Source organism: Culex quinquefasciatus, chromosome 3, assembly GCF_015732765.1.
Source record: "Culex quinquefasciatus strain JHB chromosome 3, VPISU_Cqui_1.0_pri_paternal, whole genome shotgun sequence".
Classification (NCBI taxonomy): Eukaryota; Metazoa; Arthropoda; class Insecta; order Diptera; family Culicidae; genus Culex; species Culex quinquefasciatus.
This window is the reverse complement of record NC_051863.1, coordinates 194,465,046-194,487,790: the sequence shown is the minus strand read 5'-3', so window position 1 is coordinate 194,487,790 and position 22,745 is coordinate 194,465,046. Positions and strand designations below refer to the sequence as shown.

The window sequence follows — 22,745 nt, the reverse complement described above, 5'->3', positions numbered from 1 at the left end:
GCACTGGCGCATGAAGTGATTCTGATTCCGCCACTGATATCGAATTAATCACGATTTTTTTGTGTTTCTTCACTTTATTCCCGAAATTCAGCCCTCATGTACGCCAGTATCTTCGGAAACGTTTCGGCCATCATTCAACGGTTATACTCCGGAACGGCACGGTACCACACGCAAATGTTGCGTGTCCGGGAGTTTATTCGGTTCCATCAGGTAAATGAGGCTATATTCTGCTGCGACTGTGCGGCATGCGGCGTAACGCGTTTCACAAAAGCCAACTGGACACGCACGGCCACGTGTCAAGTTGAGAAGGTTGTTTTTTCCCAAAATAATCCCACAAAAAAAAACAAAAACATTGCCAAACTGAAATTCTGAGTACAAAAACTAAATTGATCAAAAAACTCCAATAGAAATAGCTTTGACGCCAGCTTGGCGCCACTTGCCCGTCCATGACCTCGTGATTGACTTCCATTTCCGGTCCCGGTGCGGTGTCGGGGTTTAATTTTCTCCTCCACATTTTTCATGGCCGCATTAAATCCAACAAACGAGCTGTTGATTGCGAAACCACTCTACGTCGCTTTGCATCGTCTGATTGTGGATGACTTTTCATATTTCTTCACCCATCCCCCTCACCAGATTCCAAATCCGCTGCGGCAACGGCTGGAGGAGTACTTCCAGCACGCGTGGACCTACACGAACGGCATCGACATGAACTCGGTGCTCAAGGGCTTTCCCGAGTGCCTGCAGGCAGACATCTGTCTGCACCTGAACCGGAATCTGCTCACCAACTGTTCCGCCTTCGAAGCGGCCAGCCCCGGCTGCCTTAGGTAAGATTTTTTTTCAATTACTTGAACGACACGGAATTCCAGTGGTGAAATATTTCAATGCGACAGAACCAACAAAGAATTGTTGGTGAAATATTTCACCAAGTAAATTTGGCATTGTTCTAACCGCGTCAAACATTTGAGCCGCGTTTAAAAAAAATATAATAATTTAAAGGGATTTTTTTAAACGTTTCAACGGGAAATTTTCAATGTCATATTCTACAGACTTCAGTAAACCAGTGGTAAATTTTCTTGAAACGAATTGTTAGCATCGAACTGTCGAAAATCTACCAAATCATCTACCGCAAAATTCACAAAAAAACTGTGGTAGGAAAGTATTTATCGTTATTTACGCGATCAATTTTTGACAGTTCAACGCCAACGAAATATTTCAAGAAAATCTACCACAGTAAATCCAAATTACTCCAACAATACTACTTAAAGTGATATTGTTAAACTTTTGGTAGATTTTTTGGAAACATTTCGCCGCAAAAATTTTGTGATACATGTCAGACTGACATTTGGCCAAAAGGTGTCAAACCCCGCCACACATTTTACCGACATGGCATGAGAAATCTTACCGATGAAACGTGTCCAAAAAAAACCCAAAATCGTCAACTATACAACTTAGAAGTTTAGTCGGTGTTAAATTTGGTGGAGATAGGCATTTCTTTTTCAACATCTTTTTATATTTTTAAAATTTATGTCCATCTTTGTTAATATATATTCAAAGGGCTGATTTTTTTTCAAATCGCTTATTTGGACAATATCGATTCGATTTCTAGTTGATGAAGAATGTAAAGAATGAAAATTACCAAAAAAATAAAAAAAATATCTTGGAAACAACCTTCTCAACTTATTAAAAGAAATAATTTCAGATGTTAACTATTGTCGGTCCGATAAGTCGTATTGTAAAATTGATAATTTTGGTGTAAATTTTTGAAACGTTTCATCATTTAGTTTGGATATACAATTTTAATGAAATGAAGTGTGGGGGACCATCTATCAACCACGTGGACACATAGGGTGAGAGGGGGGTAAGGCGATTGTCCACGCTCCATTTATAAAAGGTTTTTTTATGGTCAATTGTCCTTGGGGGGAGAGGGGGTGAGATTCAAAAAAAAGTGTCCACGTGGTTTGTGGATGGTCCATGGGAAAAAAATCAATTTAACTTATGAAATCTTTCATGAACATCCTAGTTGTATTGTTAAACATATAATTTTGGTTGATTTTCTGGAAAAATTTCATCGCACAAATTTAATAGCACTTGTTGGGCTGACGTTTGACGAAAAAAATGTCTATCCGCGCCAAACTTTTCTTCGACATGACATGAAAAAACTTATCGATGAAACATTTCAAACAAATCCACCAAAACTGAAAGTTTAACATTTCGGTTTTGATCAATATGATTTGCCGAATTAGGTTGATGAAATATTTCAAACATCTATGAGATTTCGTCAAAACCGATCAAAACTACCAAGAAATAAATAAAAAGGGCATCTATAAGAATTTAATGAGCTTTGCTAACATTACTTCTGTGTGAAATTCACTCAATTCTGAAAGAAACCCGATACAATCATTCTTGCCGAAAATAAGATGATTGGGAATTTGCATGTACATTGTGAAAATGTGAAATTATGGAAAATCCTAGGTGACACACCCTGGTTTGATTTCTCAGGCAAAATTTAAAATCTGTGCCAATTTAGGCCAAATCGGTTGAGGTTTGGGTGCCTTTGAGAGTTAAATTTTGTAGAAGAGTTTTTGAAAAAATGTATGAATAAAGGCAAAATTAAAAAAGTCGTTTTGTTTAAAAAAAATGTTGTCAACTACAGAAACCCCTAAGCCTTAACCGATTAGGATCAACATTGGCACAGATAATTAATTTTGCCTAAGGAATTGAGCCAGGGGGTGTCAGTAAAGTCTTTTTTTGTATGCTTTCACCCTAGTGAACACTTTTTTAAATTTTCACCAGTCAACTTGGACCCAAGGGGATGAAGTAAGAAGAAGATTCACAGTTCCGCATACTTTATTGCAAGATGCTATAGGTAAACACCGAAAATTTGGTTGAAATTTTAAATAAACAAAAAGTGCTATAAATCTTTATATTTTATCTGTTTTCGATAAGAAGCCGATTAATTGAATCATTTTATTGGCGATAGACTATTATTCTTAGCTCCAAAATATATTTTTTGCTGAAAAAATATTTTTGTTGCAAAATTGTCTTGCCTAATTTGTGTTCACCAATATCAGTGTCTTGAATTTGTTTATCTTTTGCTCTTTGGTCTGACAGGGGGATTGGCAGCCAATCCCGCTTTGGTCTGACAGTTTTGGTCTGTCAGCTTTATGCTGGATTTTGGTCTGACAACGCGGGGGATTGGCAGCCACACCCCCTTGCTTGGATCAATATGTGCTGTCCTCATTGACTGGTAAAATATTTGAAATAATTCTTCGAATCAGTTAAAAATCATTTTCCAAAAATGCATCAAAATGTACAAATATCTAAATTTTCCTCATTTTAATTCCTCTACTTCCAGAGCTCTTTCGCTAAAGTTCAAGACAACTCACGCTCCGCCCGGTGACACTCTGGTGCACAAAGGAGACGTCCTCACGTACCTATATTTTATATCACGGGGCTCGATAGAGATTTTAAAAGACGACGTAGTCATGGCGATATTAGGTACGTGCGAAACTTTGTCTCCAGCCTTCTTAGCATCATTAGCAAAACATTTTACACGCCCGCGTGATCACTAATTAACAACCTGTCCAACCAATTTTAAATTTATTACAGGAAAAGATGATATTTTCGGCGAAAATCCCTGCACGCACACGACGCTGGGAAAATCAAACAGTAATGTTAAAGCACTAACCTATTGTGATCTACATAAGATTCATAGAGATGACTTATTAGACGTGTTAGATTTATTTCCGGAATTTTATGATAGTTTTGTAAATAGTTTGGAAATTACGTATAATATGCGAGATGTGAGTCTATTTACAAAACCTTTTTCCATGTTTCAAACCACTACCCCCCCACCACCCACGTTGATGTTTGTGTTTGTGCGTGTGTCGTAGCTTATTTTGCAGCATTATTCTAGGAAAGAGGCCGATTTTAAAACTAAATTAGATCGACCTCTTGAAGAAATCTTGACTTTTTCGGCCTCTTTTCTTCGTTGAGTTATTATTTCGAATATTTTTGCACAATTTTTAACGAGATTAATAAATTTGTTTCTTCAAATGATAATCTTATAATAGGAATAGAAAGGCATTCAAATCCTAAAGTCAGTTAGTAATTTGTTATAGATAGCGATGTAAACGAATCGTTCCATTTTTAAATTATTCTTTAATCTTTATTATTCCTAGATTCATAGAATTAGAGTGGCTAGATTCAATAGTTAAATGATTCCCAAAAAAACAGAACTGCCTTTTTTGCGTTCAAACCATTTTTTTCCCAAAATTACTATTCGAATATTGATAAAAATTTAACATGGCAAAAAACAATAACGACCATTTCTATAAAAAAAAACCAGAGAAAAAATCCTAATCTTTACTAGAGGCCTAGTCTATCAGAAGGTGCAGATTGTTGAAACTAGAAAAAGCGGCAAGTTGACTGCCCCGAAAAACATAAAATTTCAAGATGATTACAAAAAACCTATTAATTTTTAATTTTTTTTTGTCAATTTTGCAAATTTAGTCGTTTGACTAAATCGACACAACTGAAAAAGTCAACAATTTTTCAGTTGTGTCGATTATGTAAAATTTTTCAATTCTTCTATTTTATCTATTTTGTCGATTTTGTCGATTTTGTCGATTTTGTCGATTTTGTCAATTTTGTCAATTTTGTCGATTTTGTCGATTTTGTCGATTTTGTCGATTTTGTCGATTTTGTCGATTTTGTCAATTTTGTCAATTTTGTCAATTTTGTCAATTTTGTCAATTTTGTCAATTTTGTCAATTTTATCAATTTTGTCGATTTTGTCGATTTTGACGATTTTGTCGATTTTGTCGATTTTGTCGATTTTGTCAATTTTGTCAATTTTGTCGGTTTTGTCAATTTTGCGAATTTTGTCAATTTTGTTGATTTTGTTGATTTTGTTGATTTTGTTGATTTTGTTGATTTTGTTGATTTTGTTGATTTTGTTGATTTTGTTGATTTTGTTGATTTTGTTGATTTTGTTGATTTTGTTGATTTTGTTGATTTTGTTGATTTTGTTGATTTTGTCGATTTTGTTGATTTTGTTGATTTTGTTGATTTTGTTGATTTTGTTGATTTTGTTGATTTTGTTGATTTTGTTGATTTTGTTGATTTTGTTGATTTTGTTGATTTTGTTGATTTTGTTGATTTTGTTGATTTTGTTGATTTTGTTGATTTTGTTGATTTTGTTGATTTTGTTGATTTTGTTGATTTTGTTGATTTTGTTGATTTTGTTGATTTTGTTGATTTTGTTGATTTTGTTGATTTTGTTGATTTTGTTGATTTTGTTGATTTTGTTGATTTTGTTGATTTTGTTGATTTTGTTGATTTTGTTGATTTTGTTGATTTTGTTGATTTTGTTGATTTTGTTGATTTTGTTGATTTTGTTGATTTTGTTGATTTTGTTGATTTTGTTGATTTTGTTGATTTTGTTGATTTTGTTGATTTTGTTGATTTTGTTGATTTTGTTGATTTTGTTGATATTGTTGATTTTGTTGATTTTGTTGATTTTGTTGATTTTGTTGATTTTGTTGATTTTGTTGATTTTGTTGATTTTGTTGATTTTGTTGGTTTTGTTGATTTTGTTGATTTTGTTGATTTTGTTGATTTTGTTGATTTTGTTGATTTTGTTGATTTTGTTGATTTTGTTGATTTTGTTGATTTTGTTGATTTTGTTGATTTTGTTGATTTTGTTGATTTTGTTGATTTTGTTGATTTTGTTGATTTTGTTGATTTTGTTGATTTTGTTGATTTTGTTGATTTTGTTGATTTTGTTGATTTTGTTGATTTTGTTGATTTTGTTGATTTTGTTGATTTTGTCGATTTTATCGATTGTGTCGATGTTGTTGATTTTGTTGATTTTGTTGATTTTGTTGATTTTGTTGATTTTGTTGATTTTGTCGATTTTATCGATTGTGTCGATGTTGTTGATTTTGTTTTTTTTTTAGCTGAGTGATTTTTTTTAATTTTGTGCAGTTCAAACATGATTATTGAATAATGATTTTTTATGCAGCTGTTCGCGTCTCTTAACAATTTTTCAAAAACTGATTTGATCAAATAGGTAAAATTCGCAGGAAAATTTCAAACTGCTAGGTAACCATTTTGCTAGAGATAATTTATAAAAGCATTCATTTTTCATGTCAATGTCAAAATGCAATACAGCTTTCAATCTAGTATTCTCTGAAATGGACACATGCCGAATTCTTCAAATGCCTTTGAAACGTTCCATCACAGTCACATAGAAAGGAATACTAGATCGAATTGCTAGTTTCATCAATTTCCAATTAGTTGAGGTTCATTAGATTCAAACTAGAGTAGAATGTTCGGGGTTTCCTTGAGAAATAAATTGAAAACGTTGAAAATTGCATCCATTCTGTAGAACTTTTTCTACGGCTTGCTCTATTGCGAGATAATTGAAACTTTGTAGCACTAGCAAACGGTACGTTTTAGTTTCAATTTGCACAATTTTCAGCATTTTTCACTTCCACAGAAGGCGCCCAAATTTATTATGCACAATTTTCCACTCTACCAAAGAGGCAGGAAACATGCTCTTTTTTCGTTGAAGAAGTTTTCTTTTAATATTCGACACACCAACACACCCACAAACACGTGCCTTTCCAACTACAACCCAACATAAAAATAACAATTTCAACGTCGATCTCAACACATTCCCTTCTTCTTCTTCTTCTTCTTCGGGGATGGGTGCTTTGCCATGAAATGTTTCCAGGAAGAGCAAGCGGGCATAGAGTTAAGGCATCGACATATGCGACTCGGGTCCCAGGATAGAGATAGTGATACGCGATCCTACGTTAGAAGGATGTGAGTATTTTTTTTTTTTTTTTGTGGGAGTGAGTTATTTTTTAAACTATTTTCTGATGGAATTCCAGAAACACGGTGCATCATAGACCGAGTCAGACCAAATGTGATATTCCAAATGATAGAAGTTCGGGACAATTGAGCACAAACTTCGACGACGATCGAAAGTTTTCTATATCAGGTAAGGCAGAAATAACCTTGTTTTTACAAAACTCTTTTAAAAGAAAATGAAAATCTTATTAACTCTCACAGCGAGCCAATAACCAAAAACACTGTTGCTTAGGCTTTTAGAATATTTTCTTTCCTCACATCAAGTTTTACACGCTGACCGAAGAATTAATGAGATTTGCTCGATGCCGTAGTATTTCCTTCACTATAGAGTATTTTTCTTTCTTTTCACTTTAATCAACAATTTAAAAAAAAAATACTTCCAAATTTCACTCCCATAAATCCAACGAAATCGCAAAACATCAAAAAAACCGCTCATTCACAATCCGCTCATAGGAATGATGACTCAAATAAAGCGAAGCATTCCAGATCTTAGATCGAACAAACATCAACCATTGACCAGCACTTGTGGTAAGCCATCCATTGTCCTCCTTTGTCGAAATTTGAAACCCGACACCACCTGCCAACGATGTGTCTGTTTGTCTGTGAATGTGCTGCTGCTGCTGCTGCTGTTGTTGTTGTGCTTTTGCCTCTTGTTGGAAATGTGATCCTAACCCCAAACAACCTCCTCCCACACAAACCTCCCTGATCTAGCAAAGATAACAAATGAGATCCTTCCTGCATTTTGATCCTTTTATCAACCAACCCCACAATCACTCCCATTCCAAAAAGTGCAACATGCTCGATACGCGTTGTGTGTTTGTTTTTTTTTTCCTCCTTTATTTTTGTTTCATTCTTTGTTGAGAATGCTGGCAACACTGCTGCCACCGAAGGCTGCTCAGAATATTGCTTGTTTGTGTCGTTTGGCGCTTCTCTTGTTGAACGGGTTCTGTTGCTTCCAGCAAAAGGAATGTCGATTTAAGACGGGATATCAATCTTGCTCCAGATGGTCTGACTGACTGACTGGCTGACTGCATTGTTGTTCGTTCGAATGAAATAGGAGAAGTCCACACGTGTCAATCAATATTTGTGCAGTTGAATGAAACATTCCTCTGGGCAACTGATCATTTTCTTAATCAAATAACTGGCTTGTGAAAATGAGCTTTACTAAACCTACTGTTTCGATCTAAATTATAAAATGCCATGCGCCTCCATTTAAAAATAACTTGTATGAAGATTTTCCGTGGAGACACTTGGTCAATTTCAAAATTAATAAAAACCACGCGTCCAACCTGCCCACATTTGGCATGGGGTTTTGTTATTTTCAAATTGCATTTTCTTAACAGGAAACTTAACAAAAAGCCAACATTGCAAATTTGAAGATTTTTTGACGTAAAATAATCTGGCGTACTCAAAATTTATGCCCAGCGTTGTCAGTCACGATAATTTCGCGTTTGAAGATTTGAAAATTATTTTTACCCATTGAACGAGCATTTATGCAGACAATTGCATTCGTTTGCTGAAAGTTTTTACATTAAATGCATTTAACACTTCAGGATAAAATGAATAATTCTTGAGATATCACGTTTTCAAGTTGGGAAGTCGTATGTTCATTGCTTAGCAAATGTGTTACTAAACTATCCATTTTTTACAGTACATTTCGTTAGAGCACCGTAAGCCTTGAAATATGAAGATTTACAAATTTAGTTAATGTCAAAAAAATAAAATCGGTTGAAAGATCTAAAAAAGATTCAGAGCAAAAAATTCGATAGATTTACAACATTTATTTAGGCTGGTACAAATTTTATTTTAAGTTTTTGTCCCCCCATCAAAGTTGGCTCAAAAAATCAGGGGGCAAAAAAAAATATTTTTTTTAAAAACTCTAATATTTCAATGAAAATTTAAGTGCAATCAGTTGAAATTAATTTTGAATGCATTCCCCTGCGCTTAGAATCATTTTTAGCATGTTTCGGTTGATTTAAAAATCATTTGAATTTTTGAAAATTTTTGATGTTTATTATCGCAAAAAAATTTTTTTTGCAAATATTTTGGTTTTCGTCAAATTTTACATTTTTTGAAAACTAATGATTGCAAAGCAACTGAACTAGTGTAAAATGCATTTTAAAACAACTTTTCCGTGCAAATGTTGAAACTATGGCTTGTTATTTCAATATTTTTATTTTTTATTTCCCCCTCGAACCCGGCCCGAGCCGAGGGACAAAAACTTTGAAAAATATTTGCATCGGCCTTATTTCCGTTACGAAATTGAAGAAAAAATATTTTCAAATTTCAAGGCCTACTGTGCTCTAACGCAATATATTGTAGAAAATTAGTGGATTAGTTAAACCAGCGATTCTCAACCTTCTTCTACGCTGGTACCCCCTGCCATGTAAATCAAGTAGGCCCGGTACCCCCGTTGAGAATCGCTGAGTTAAACATTTGCTGAGCAAACTGCCCCTGATCGCATAAATGTCCCATATGCATTTTCATCGATTTCGAGTTTTTGATGCAGTTTGGTTCAAAATCGTGTGCTTTTTCAAAAGAGCCTATAACATCCAGTACTTTGTTCTAAAAATCAGGAGAAAATCAAGTTTTTTCGCGAACACATAACACGTAGCCTTATGTATGGGATATATTTCAAATGCGTTTTTCTCAGTTTACTGTTTTTGCATATGGGACATTTATGCGAACATGAGCAGCACAGCAAACATTCCAAGCACAGTACATTCAATCCTCCAAAGTGTTCTCTTAGGAAAATGCATTTTAAAAATGCGGTTTTTTAAAAATCCACCAACCAAATGTGATCAAACTTGAGATTCTCCCTAAATATGAATAAATTTTTATTTTTTTTATTTTGAAAATATTTAATCAAAGAAAAGCACCCATGCGAGAAATATTTCCCGGAAGCTGAGAAAATATCCATCAATTTTCTGTGTTTGACTTTGTTAACCTTTAGGCATACAGTTTGTGAGTAATGAAATTTTCTCAGTGTCATCTGATTAGCCCTCATTTTTTAAACCCGCGTTTTATTGTAAACAATTGGTTTGATATAATTTCAAAGAAATTTTCTGACTTGACTTTAAAAATGATTTCGAATTTTGGAGATCAAGAATAAACGTTTGAAAGATCTGAAAACGCTTATTTCATCGATTTCAAGTGCTCCTATTTGGTTCAAATTTGGTATGGGAGTTCCTTGGCCAAAATAATAAGACCTTCATTAGGGTGCTCCTTGTCGAAATAGGGTAGTCAAAAAAAATGCATTTTTCGTCGATTTTGGCAAAAAGCACTTTTTCAGAAAAAAAACATATCTCCGGAAAGGCTGAACCAATTTTAGAACGCTACGTTCGAAGAGAATGGTTATTAGTTGGGCTTTTAAGGAAATATTTGTTGAAGTTCGATATGACTAGTTGAATATTTAAAAAGGTCCTATGATAACTTTATTTCAAAATTCGAAGGTCTCGGAATCAAAGACCATATATCTGAAAATATTTTTCTATAATTCCTTGTAATATTTTACGTAACATATCCAAAAATATCCATTAAAAGGTTTCGGAGTTATTTTATTTTTGTAATTAAATATGTCTTTGTTGAATTTCCTATAATAATTACATTTCTTTTATATGCCTAGTGGTATGGCTTTATACTCTTCATCTTTGTTGTATTTTTTTTGTTTTTCTATAAACTGATAACATTTATTTTATTTACTGTAATTTTTTTACATTATTGCATTGAATAGAACACATTTGGGTAAAATATAAAAAAAACAACACTGTAACGGATTCGGAGATATGATTCACTTGAACAGAAAAAAACTTTTTTCACAAAAACTGAGATGGCCTGAAAATTTGAGCATTGACTTATCCTTTTATGGGTGCCAAATGTTGCGTATTTCAATTTATTCGAAATAAAATTATAAAATCATACCTCCGAATCCTCCAATTTTTTGTGATAGAAAGTTGTGAAAAATTGGCTCAAACTCATTGTAAAAAACAAAGAAAAAAAATCGGGTTGAGATACACAAATTTTTCAAAAAATTACTGCAAAAAACCTCCAAGAGATAATTTTTCTTCGTTTTAATACGTATAGAAAACCCAAAAAAAATATTTCAAAAAATATGTTTGTTACATGTATTGTTTGATTAATAAATGTCAATAAATTTTTCAGTCCCTTCAAGAAGCAGCCTTGATTTTTTGTTCAATAATTTGATATCTTCGAGCAGAAACTTGCAATAGAGACCACAAAAGACCTGGGGGTTGTTAATGTGGATGGTTTGTTTTTTTTTTTGTATTGAATATCTCCCGCTCTCGACGAAAAAAAAAACGACGTTCCCTTCAAAATCGACAACGAGAGAGTCCACTGTACCAAACCCTTACTCACTTGATGTTTGTTTTACCATCCTACTATTTTTACAAGCAATTGTTTAAGAAAGCGCCATTAGGAAAACTTGATACCTGCATTTTTTTGGTCACTAGAATCAGCCTCACGTTCAATTAATTGGTTTGGTTTTTCGTTCATGGATTCCTTTAGTATAGTTGTGGATGACTATCTGCAGTTGAGCAGTTCTCTACGGAATTGGTCTTTTTTCTTTAATTTTAATTTTTGTATTTTTAATCCGGCTGAAACTTTTTTGGTGCCTTCGGTATGCCCAAAGAAGCCATTTTGCATCATTAGTTTGTCCATATAATTTTCCATACAAATTCAGCAGCTGTCCATACAAAAATGATATGTGAAAATTCAAAAATCTGTATCTTTTGAAGGAATTTTTTGATCGATTTGGTGTCTTCGGCAAAGTTCTAGGTATGGATATGGACTACACTGAAAAAAAATGATACACGGTAAAAATTTTTTTGGTGATTTTTAATTTAACTTTTTGTCACTAAAACTTGATTTGCAAAAAAAAACTATTTTTATTTTTTTTTATTTTTTTTAATTTTTTGATATGTTTTAGAGGACATCAAATGCCAACTTTTCAGAAATTTCCAGAATGGGCAAAAAATCTTTGACCGAGGTATGATTTTTTAAATCAATACAGATTTTTTTCAAAAAATCGAAATATTGGTCGCACAAATTTTTCAACTTCATTTTTCGATGTAAAATCGAATTTGAAATCAAAAAGTACTTAAGTAAATTTTTGATAAAGTGCAATATCTCAGCAACTAAGGGTCGTATCAACAAAGTCCAAAAAAGCAAAATATAGAGAATTTTCGCAGCTTTTCAAAAATATTTTTTTCAATAGTGGGCAAACATGGGCACTATTTTTATAAAATGAAAAGCTGCGACTATTTTCAAAAAAGTTACCTAAAAATGGTTATAACTTGGAAACGGTGCACTTTATCAAAAATTTACTAAAGTACTTTTTGATTGCAAATTTGGTTTTACATCGAAAAATGCAGTTGAAAAATTTTTACGACCGATATTTCGATTTTTTGAAAAAATCTGTATTGATTCAAAAAGTCATAACTCGGTCAAAGATTTTTTGCCCATTCTGGAAATTTCTGAAAAGATGGCATTTGATGTCCTCTAAAACATATCAAAAAATAAAAAAAATAAAAATGGTGTTTTTTTGCAAATCAAGTTTTAGTGACAAAAAGTTAAATTAAAAATCACCAATTTTTTTTACCGTGTATCAGTGTAGTCCATATCCATACCTACAACTTTGCCGAAGACACCAAATCGATCAAAAATTCCTTCAAAAGATACAGATTTTTGAATTTTCACATATCATTTTTGTATGGACAGCTGCCAAATTTGTATGGAAAATTATATGGACAAACTAATGATGCAAAATGGCTTCTTTGGGCATACCGAAGGCACCAAAAAAGTTTCAGCCGGATTCAAAAATACAAAAAAAAATCGAATGACCGAAATCTCAGAGAATTGCTCAGTTTGAACCATTTTTCCAATGTTTTTTTGTAAACAAAAATAACTAGCTTTTGTAAACATGCTCAATTTTGCTCTTAAATTGTAGTTTATGCAACAAGTTGCAAAAAAAGGATTTTTTCAGCACAAGTCGTACATTTATCCAACGAGGTTCACCGAGTTGGATAAATACGAAGAGTGATGAAAAAAAACAAGTTTTGCAACGAGTACCATACAACATTTTTTGCAATTCCAAAAAAACACACACTGAGTGAAATTTTATGTCAACTTTTTATGTATTTTGTCAATAAATCGCTTAAATCAAAAAAAAATGTTGAAAAGTGTTACTTTTCAGCATTTATTTTGAAAAGAGTTGCTATTCGATTCTGTTATTTTTGGTACAGGAAAGTAGGCTGTTTCGTCGTTCAAGAATGACAGGAAAAGTAAATAGTTTCACGACGGAATTGCAAAAAGAATATTTTAGGTTTTTACATATTTACATACTAAACTTGTTATATTTTGAACACAAACGAACAGGTTTTATATGAAATTGCTCTAACTTATAGAAAATTATAAGTTTGTATGAAAAAGAAGCATTTTGAATAAGATTTCTTCTAAAGTTAACCGTAACACTTTGAAAATGCCCGTTTAAAATATTTTTTTTTTTTAACGCTTGACATGATTCGAAGAGTTCATCAGATTTAATACCCTTATCCGCAAAACATAGTTGAATGATTAAACTTTCAATTCATGCAAAAAGATATTAGTTTTATGAGAAATTGAGAGAGTTACGCTGCCGTTCTACGCATAATTGTCCCATGTTCAAAAAAGTGCAACTGAGAAAAACGCGGTTGAAATTTTTCGACCGATTTCTGTGTTTCTGCGCATAATTGTTCCGTGGGTTCCTATTCGCCCTATGTGTCCCTAATCGCCCCAGTTAGCAGTGTATCACCCTTATTTGTGATTCTCTTGCTATACAACAGGTAAACAAGACATAAAGCTTAGTAAAACTAATTATTCAGTGTAGGAAAATACTTGGTGGGACAATTATGCGTAGAAATTCAACGATGGAACAAACAGACTTGGTGTTGTTTTTAATGAGTGTCCGAACAAAGTACCAGATTTTATGTGTTTTTCTTAAAGTACACATCGAACTAAACTTAAAAATGTTATAAAGTCAAATTCGTCCAAAACTGACATGGGACAATTATGCGTAGAACGGCAGTACGTGCGATGCAAAAAAGAGGATTAACTCTCCCCACCCTCACCTACTCAAGTATTTTCAAAACTAATGAATGCAAAACAACCGGGCAGGTGTAAAATGCATTTCTAAAGACTTTTCTCATTCAAATTTTAATACCTTGGTTTGTTATTACGATTTTCATATTTCATAAAAAGTTGCACCGTTGTTTTGTATTAATTGAAAGTATTTAAAAAACTGGCAGTTTTTGTCTATGGTTAAATACATAGAAAATCCAACCAACCAATTTAATCTATCATGAACTAGAAATATATTGTAAAAAAGTCCATGGCACTCTACATAATAATCAGATCCCTGCTTAGTGTAAATCACCAACCTGCACTCGACGTCCAATTAAAATCGTTGTTGAATCACAAACTTAGTCATCCAGAAGCCACAGAATGTTCGTGGTTTACTGAATACAACACATACCCATTCTAGTAGTTGTGCTCTGCCTGTTTCTCTTCACCCTTTTTATCACTTTCTCTGTCCCGAATCACCCCAACCGCACCACCCCATTGACCCCCCCTGCTCTTATTGCAGCGTCCCCGAACGAAAGCCCCAAAAGCACCCACAAGCACAGTCCGCCGGATGATTTGCAGTCGCCGAAGGGGGCGGCCCCCGATGCCGTAACGCTCAGTGCCATCAGCCAGCGGGCCTGCGTGTGTGGTCCCAAGGAGGGCGTTCTGCCTCCACCACTTCCCCTGCCCGGTGGAGGAGGTGGTGGTGGCGGCATGAGAACGAGCGGAACCATCGACCTCAACATCAAGTGCAGCACGGACGAGGACGGGTTCCATCACCATCACGGGGCGCCGGGAACGAGCAGTCGGGAGAGGGACCGGGATCGGGATCGAGACCATCGTGACGAGCATCGACACCACCATTCGCACCACGAACATCTAGGGTGAGTGGGGAATAGCTTGTGGGTCGGACTTGGGACTGATTTTTTTTCTCGCCCAGATCATCGGTAACGAATCAGCTGTCCGCGCTAACGATAAGACTAGACAACCTGGAGGGCAGCCTCAAGAAGGACATTCGCACGATTCTGGACCTGCTCCATCAGCAGCAGCAGCAAATGCACCAGCAGCACCAGTTGCAGCAGATGCAGATGCAGCAGTCCGGCAAGACGGCAATGTCCTCGTACCAACCGTCCGAGAGTGACTTCTCCTTCGACATGTGTGGCAGTGGCGTTGGTGGGACCGGCGGCGGCGGGGACTCTGGTGCGGCCATGACCAGGTCACAACATCAGCAGCAACACTCGCACCAGCACCAGCATCAGCAACAACAGCACCAGCAACAGCAGCAGATGCAGCAACGTGCCAGCGGAACCAGTGTGCAGCGGTCGGTGTCGCAGCCGGAGTGCGCCAACGAGAAAAGCCTTTTCAAGTGAGTAGGGATCTTAATCATCAGCAAACTTAATATGTTTATTATGTTTTTGTATAGTTTAAGTAAATATTATACCCACCATATTTTTTTCTGCAAATCATCAATTCATGAGGAAGCTTAAACTAACTAAAGAATAACAGAATTTGGAATAAATTCCATTTTTTTTACAGTCGACTGTCTGGCTGTTGATCTTCTAGATATCAATATAGCTGCATCTCTCAATATTTTTTTCAGTCCCTTCAAATGCATTCTTTGTCAGATATTCGATATTTCTTGACGGTGGGTTTGAACGACCCCTTTCGTTTTTTAGCTGACTTAAAAATTAGATGTTTTTCAGTAACTGCAAAAGGGTAATTTGTCAATTTAGAACATTTTTCCCATTTTTGTTTTTTGTAATGAGGCAGGGTTATTTTCTAGAGTAACAATGCTCTGCAGAGTTGAAGAGCAGACAATTAAAAATAAATATATGAGAAATCAAGTTCTCGTGAATGGTTTATTCGTAAAATCATTATAACTAGTGATGGTTACCAAAAATCACGAACGACAAAACAAAGGGAAAGACAAAAGGTAACATTATCAAACCTTTTTGCCTTTCTCACCTTACTGAGGAAAGGCTATAAAATCACTCGAAAAACGAAATTCTTAATTTGGCTTCCTAGACCCACCATAAGTCGCTATTGAGCAATTCCATGTCAAATAGGGGCAATTCTCCGCCAACTCACACAGCAGTTGCCGCGACCCCTCTTCGAATTGCGTGAAACTTTGTCTATATATTTTCAAAACTTTTTTTCGTAAAATCGCGATAACTCGTGATGTTTATTAGCAAGCCCCTTATGTCTATATATCAAAATTTGTAGAACATTGTTACACTCTAAAAAATAACCCTGCAAAGTTCGAAAAAAACACGAAATTTCAAAATGAAAAATTTTGTTCTAAATAAAAAATGACCCTTCTGGGTCAATGTAGATTCGAAAAGTACATAAAATTTCCCATAAAATGACATGTTCCAAATTTTTTTACAGTCAAGTAACGGAAAGTAAGAGAATTTTTTAAAAAAAATTAGTGTTTTTTTCGATGAAAAATACGTTTTTTCGGAATTCTGAGTACGCCATCAAATCGGGCGTCTGATTTTACATATAAGTCCCTTTGACACCAAGTAAAGACATTTGAGAAGGGCGTAAGTGTTTTAAATATTTTTGTATTTCGTAATTTTAATATTGCTGTATTTGAAGCCATTGCATCGTATCAAAAAGTGGTCAAAGACAAACTTGAAGGAAATTTGACGGGCTTTCCGAAAAAATACACTGAAAGAAAAAAACACGCCACATTCATGAGATTTTTTGATTTTTAAGTTTAAAAGTCAAATTTGAAGGTGAGCCCACGATTAATTTTCGTTCAAATTTTTTATGAAAATAGCCTAAGATGTTACAAAAAGACTCACGAAAAATGCAGGATGGAGCAACTCTCCTAAAAAATAAAAAAAAATCATTTACTGAAACTGTTTTTTTCAAAAGTGCTCTAAACATCAAAATTTTCAAAAACCGAACACGAGAGTCGATTCTCCAGACAATTTTACATAATAGTCTCCATATTGACCCTTTTCCTTTGTCCAATCCTTGTGAAGTTACAGCGGTTTTAAAAATAAAAATGTTGAAAGATAGGTTTTTTGATGGTTTTTGGCAATTTCTATATGACAGACTTGATTTTTCACTCTCGGAAATATTTTACCGGAAAGCTCGTCCAACTTCCCATAAGTTTGTCTTTGACCATATTTTAATTGGATGTATGGGCTTACAGATATAAGCTAATTTACTGTCCAGGTTACTATACTACAATGAAAAAAAATTATGTTTTTGGTTATGAGCAATTTTATTAGCTTATATCTGTAAGCCCATACATCCAATTGAAATGTGGTCAAAGACAAACTTATGGGAAATTGGACGAGCTGTCCGGTAAAAATATTGTCGAGAGAGAAAAATCAAGTATGTCTTAAAGAAATTACCAAAAACCATCAAAAAACCTACTTTTTCAACATTTTTATTTTTAAAATCGCTGTAACTTCACAAGGATTGGACAAAGGACAATGGTCAATATGGAGACTTTTATGTAAAATTGTCTGGAGAATTGACTCTCGTGTTCGGTTTTTGAAAATTTTGATGTTTAGAGCACTTTTGAAAAAAAAACAGTTTCAGTAAATGATTTTTGTATTTTTTTAGGAGAGTTGCTCCATCCTGCATTTTTCGTGAGTCTTTTTGTAACATCTTAGGCTATTTTCACAAAAATTTTGAACGAAAAAAAATTGTGGGCTCACCTTCAAATTTGACGTGTTTTTTTCTTTCAGTGTATTTTTTTCGGAAAGCCCGTCAAATTTTCTACAAGTTTGTCATTGACCGCTTTTTGATACGATGCAATGGCTTCGAGATACAGAAATATTTAAATTACGAAATACAAAAATATTAAAAAAAAAAAACTTGCGCCCTTCTCAAATGTCATTATCGAGTGGGCAGACGGTAATAACAAAATTAATGCCATTTCAATAACAAATACTGTTAAAATAACAAAAATTGTTATGGAATATTCATGCAAAATCCATTTTCGCATAAGAGTTTAATAACAGTTTAAGTTATGTATGTATGTATGTATGTATGTATGTATTAGTACCCCCGTCTTGGCAGGACTTGGCCATGACCACAGTATGTTTCAACTGAGACGGTTTGGTTAGTAACCGACTTATATCTTAAGGACCTTAAAAGATTATCATTTTGGGTAATTCTCTACCAACTCACACGAAATCGGGAAAAGTTGCCCCGACCCCTCTTCGATTTGCGTGAAACTTTGTCTTAAGGGGTAACTTTTGTCCCTGATCACGAATCCGAGGTCCGTTTTTTGATATCTCGTGACGGAGGGGCGGTACGATTCCTTCCATTTTTGAACATGCGAAAAAAGAGGTGTTTTTCAACAATTTGCAGCCTGAAACGGTGATGAGATAGAAATTTGGTGTCAAAGGGACTTTTATGTAAAATTAGACGCCCGATTTGATGGCGTACTCAGAATTCCGAATAAACGTATGTTTCATCGAAAAAACACTAAAAAAGTTTTAAAAATTCTCCCATTTTCCGTTACTAGACTGTAAAAAATTTTGGAACATGTCATTTTATGGGAAATTTAATGTTCTTTTCGAATCTACATTGTCCCAGAAGGGTCATTTTTTCATTTAGAACAAAATTTTTCATTTTAAAATTTCGTGTTTTTTTCTAACTTTGCAGGGTTATTTTTTAGAGTGTAACAATGTTCTACAAAGTTGTAGAGCAGACAATTACAAAAAAATTGATATATAGACATAAGGGGTTTGCTTATAAACATCACGAGTTATCGCGATTTTACGAAAAAAAGTTTTGAAAAAGTTACTTTTAGCGTTTCTCTTTGTTCCCGAGCAGACGGAAATAACTTGGGAAGGTCAGTTTTTGATATTGTGAGAAGATCAAAATCCGTTATTGGGTTGATCGGATTAGTTGTTAAAATAACAAATTTCCATAACAAAGATTTGTTCGAAAAATAACTGAAATTGTTATTGTTCTGTTATTGCAATAACATACTAATAACATAGAATCCAGAACAATAGAATAACAAGGTTAGTTATTCTGAGCAATAGATGGGGAGCACCCAAATAACAAAAACTGTTATTTATAAGGATTGATTGCATAACAAAAAGTGTTATTATTTTATCACATTCCTAGCCTAAAAATTTAGTCGCGAGTTGATTTTCTCCTCTAATAAACCAAAACTGGCACCGACGAGTGCGGCACTCAGTTCCGCACTGACTCTGCAAACGAACGTACCATTAGATCCAACCTTATCTGAAAAATGTTTCCGAATAAAAAATACTACGTAAATCACTACGTCTCTTCGTATCACATTACTCTGGCAAACATCTTATTTCCTTTGGGCTGTTTTTTTTGCTGCACTTGTTGGTTATAGTTGAATTTCAACCTAAAAATAAATATAAATATCACAAAGTGTCTCATTCTATTAAAAGAAATACAAATAAGGCACTTATCTGACGGTAGTCGTTCTGGTGATATTCATCTCAACAGAAAAATTCAGATAACAATCGGTGGGAAACTTTCGTCATTTCGATGATCGCATCTCTGAAAAAAAAAACAAAAATAATTATGAATTTTTCATTGATTACCCTTTTGAAAAGACTTACTTTTCTGGAACAGCATTCGCGGATTCAGCGCTTTCTCCAGTTATTTGGTTGCCTTGATCCCGGACTATCTGTAGAAAGGTTCTGGACGCGAAGTAGTTTGACGAGTTGTGGTCCTGTTCCGGATGATTTAGGCAGCCGTCAAATCGCACATTTGGTCCATCAACAACTTACACTCAACTCCAGCAGCCCAAGAAATTCACCTACCAGCAGCAAATTTTTCGCTTCCCTTGTCGATCTTCCTGCCGGACAGATCCTATTCGACGCCACGGATTAGGCCATGGGTCGGCAGATGCCTGCCTGAGGCCTGACGGTGGATGGGGAACGGTGAACGGAAGTGGGCAGCTGCCAGTGGTTGCTGAGGTTGCTGTGCGGTTTTTCCAACTCTTGCTGCTCCTGTTTTTTATGCTGTTATTTTTGTCTGTCAGAAAATAAAGTTTCAATCATTGCACAGTAAGTTGCAGTACATTTAGAAAACATTTACTTACTTATAAATTCCACTGCCACTACCTCCCTTCTGCTGTTGGCTCTGAGCTTGTTTCAGGGGCTCAGCTTGAACCGGTGCAGGAGCAGGTTATGACACCTGTTGCTGCTGCTGCTGCTGTTGCATGTTCTGGAGAAAATCCCCACACTGTTGAGACCCGCCGGATTCAGAAGCCGGTTCCGATGGTGGTTTGGACTGGATTTGTTGCTGCTGTATTTGCCTGGAAGATAAAAATATTTTTTGTAAGTTTATTTAAGGCAAACAATAAGGTAAACAAAAAAACTCTTACTTGTCCTTGCTGTTGACCTTGAACTTGTAGAGGATGCTGCTGCTGCTGACCACTTGTTACTGCTGTGGACCTCCGGAGTGGTCTCCGCCGCTACCAGGTTCATGGTGTTGTTGCTGCTGTTGACTGTCTTGTGGCTTTCTTTTGCCACGGTTCTTACCACCTTCCTGCTGTGGCTCCATTTGGATCAGAATCCGGAATGCCAAAAGACCACCTTCTGCGATTGCATTGGTAGAACAAAATTAACACAACAAATAACACCCACGAACAATAAACAAAACACAAAACGGTGCTCCTCACTCCCGGACGTCTGCCGCGACGACGCAAACTAGACAAAAACAAATGCCTACTGCGCTCAGCTGTTGACGTTTCAGGGGGCGTTCACAAATAACGTTTGCGCAAAGTTTAGTCAAAATAAAAATATTTTTAAATTGTGTTTAGTTTGTTATTGTTAGTATTGTGTTGAAATGATTTTATTAGTTATTTAGTTTTGGATTCTCTTTATTTTGATTGGAATTATTTTACAAACTTGTTTTAAAACTCGAACTATGTTTTTTTTTTTTTTCTTTGACTAGATTTAAATGAGGTTTAGTGTAGAAATTATGCTAATTGGGTGAATAAGGGCGAAACAATCAATCCAAAAACCAAGCAAAACAATGTAAATGGGCCAATGTCGAAGTGTAAACAAAGAGTCTATCCTGCTCAAGTAAGTTGATGTTTACATAAGGAATGAGCAGGATTGACTCTATTACACTTCGGCAATGACCAAACAATGACCCATTTACATTGTTTTGCTAGAAATACTTGCATGCAAGTATCACAGAACGGCAAGAAACATAAAACGCAACGTCATTTGCGAATGCGTCACTTCGATTTTGAAAGATCCCGTTACTCAGTCCCACTATTCCACCCTCTGAGAAATAAAACGCTCCGATAAGCCTGAAGGTTGAAAAAACTGGAGCTGATGAAGGCCGACCGGGGCGTTACATTTCTCAGCGGGCACCCGCGACCACAACTGTCACTGTCCTGATGTAAACAACGAAAGGTAGACGATTCCGTGCCGGCTGGACCTACTACGGCAAACAATTTCGTCCGGCAAAAAAGTACCGCAACGACAAGTGCTCGCGTCAGAACCAACGTTGTACCGCCGGATTAAGCTTGGTTTAGCGATTACCTCGATTCTGCGCAGCTCGTGCAGCCTGTTCCAGCAGCTGGCGAAAATCACGGCCTCGGGGCGGACCGCAAGAACGATCTCAGCCCAAATCGCTAACTGCTCGAGAGTTCCCATCAGCATCAGTGGCCAAAGATCGCGGTGGTTTGCGATGAACCGTATAGCGCGTATCGCGAGTGAGATTGGAATCGCGATGGGTCGGATTTTGGCGTTCACGGACTAGGCTGATGGTGTTGGTGTACGTGTCTTGTTCAAACAAGTCGACCCGGAGAGGACACGATGGTCGTGATTGATACGGTTACCCTACCAGCACCGAGACGCGGGCCAATGTCCAGACTGACTGTCAGAGATCGACGTGAACACGCTGATGCTGAACAAATTAGGACTACCAGAAACTATTTTTGTCGGATGTGGTCAATCCTTGGGCCTTGGGCAGTTTTCGAGCAATCTGAAGGGTGAAGAATTGACAGTTCGATGGGCATTACACTCAAGTTATGAAAATGGGTAAGTAATAAAATTTAAAAGTAAGGTTAATTTCACAACTCTGCATTTCTCTTCTGCAGCCGTCCAAGCACCGAGAGCAACTATCACCGACTTGAAAGTGGCCAACAGCAAGGACAGAATCCACGGTTTAGGAATCCACCCAAGATTGCAAGAATCTGGAACGCGATCCGGGAGAAAATTGTGAAGGTGTCAACACTGGTCGGGGAGCAAGATAGTGACTGTCCGCAGAATCCGGATGACGTCCTTTCGAAGGGCTAGTACGCAGATCGGAAGGAAAGGGGTCAAGAAACAGCTTTACGAACAGCAGAACAAATGAGAGGGAGCGATTTCTTGGGGCTTTTCTTCACCCTCTCTGGCTTGCTTTCGCTGCCGCTGCTGCCCATTTGAAATTTTCCTTGACCGATTCCTTCCGAAGTGCATACACCGCTGAAACATGGACAAGTTAGGGGGAAATTACCAGTGAACTTGCAGAAACTTATGGCCACTATGGCGGATGAACCGAATTCGGAAAAAGTGCCCAAACTTGTTATGCACACTGGCAATTACCGGTCGGTTTAGGAAAAAACATAAATACCTTAATTTATAATATAAGAAAATATCAGTTTTTATGAATAAAGAAAATAAATAAAGAAAATTTCAAAACCAATACTTTTTTTCTTTAATTATATTTATGTTCGCTGCAGTTCTCCGTGCACAATCGATTTTCTTCATTTCCGAGTTTTCAATTTAGTC

At 35.7% G+C, this 22,745-nt stretch overlaps 2 protein-coding genes across 4 annotated transcripts in view; both read left to right on the top strand.

Annotated features, from left to right (window-relative positions):
- Positions 1 to 22,745, top strand: part of LOC6051672 (potassium voltage-gated channel subfamily H member 2) — a 148,763-nt gene that overhangs the window by 119,289 nt on the left and 6,729 nt on the right. For 2 of the 3 annotated variants that reach the window (XM_038259125.1, XM_038259123.1), the window contains 9 exons: positions 92 to 210; positions 634 to 824; positions 3,356 to 3,498; positions 3,610 to 3,803; positions 6,740 to 6,831; positions 6,900 to 7,009; positions 7,333 to 7,407; positions 14,519 to 14,879; positions 14,936 to 15,361. In XM_038259125.1, the coding sequence (XP_038115053.1) occupies positions 92 to 210; positions 634 to 824; positions 3,356 to 3,498; positions 3,610 to 3,803; positions 6,740 to 6,831; positions 6,900 to 7,009; positions 7,333 to 7,407; positions 14,519 to 14,879; positions 14,936 to 15,361 (1,711 nt within the window). The remainder of the gene's footprint in view (positions 1 to 91; positions 211 to 633; positions 825 to 3,355; positions 3,499 to 3,609; positions 3,804 to 6,739; positions 6,832 to 6,899; positions 7,010 to 7,332; positions 7,408 to 14,518; positions 14,880 to 14,935; positions 15,362 to 22,745) is intronic. The other variant, XM_038259126.1, reaches the window with a different exon arrangement.
- LOC119768675 lies at positions 21,083 to 22,328 on the top strand. The gene is made up of 2 exons (XM_038259137.1): positions 21,083 to 22,013; positions 22,073 to 22,328. The coding sequence occupies exons 1-2, from the start codon at positions 21,877 to 21,879 to the stop codon at positions 22,269 to 22,271; spliced, it is 336 nt and encodes a 111-aa protein (XP_038115065.1). The 5' UTR covers positions 21,083 to 21,876; the 3' UTR covers positions 22,272 to 22,328.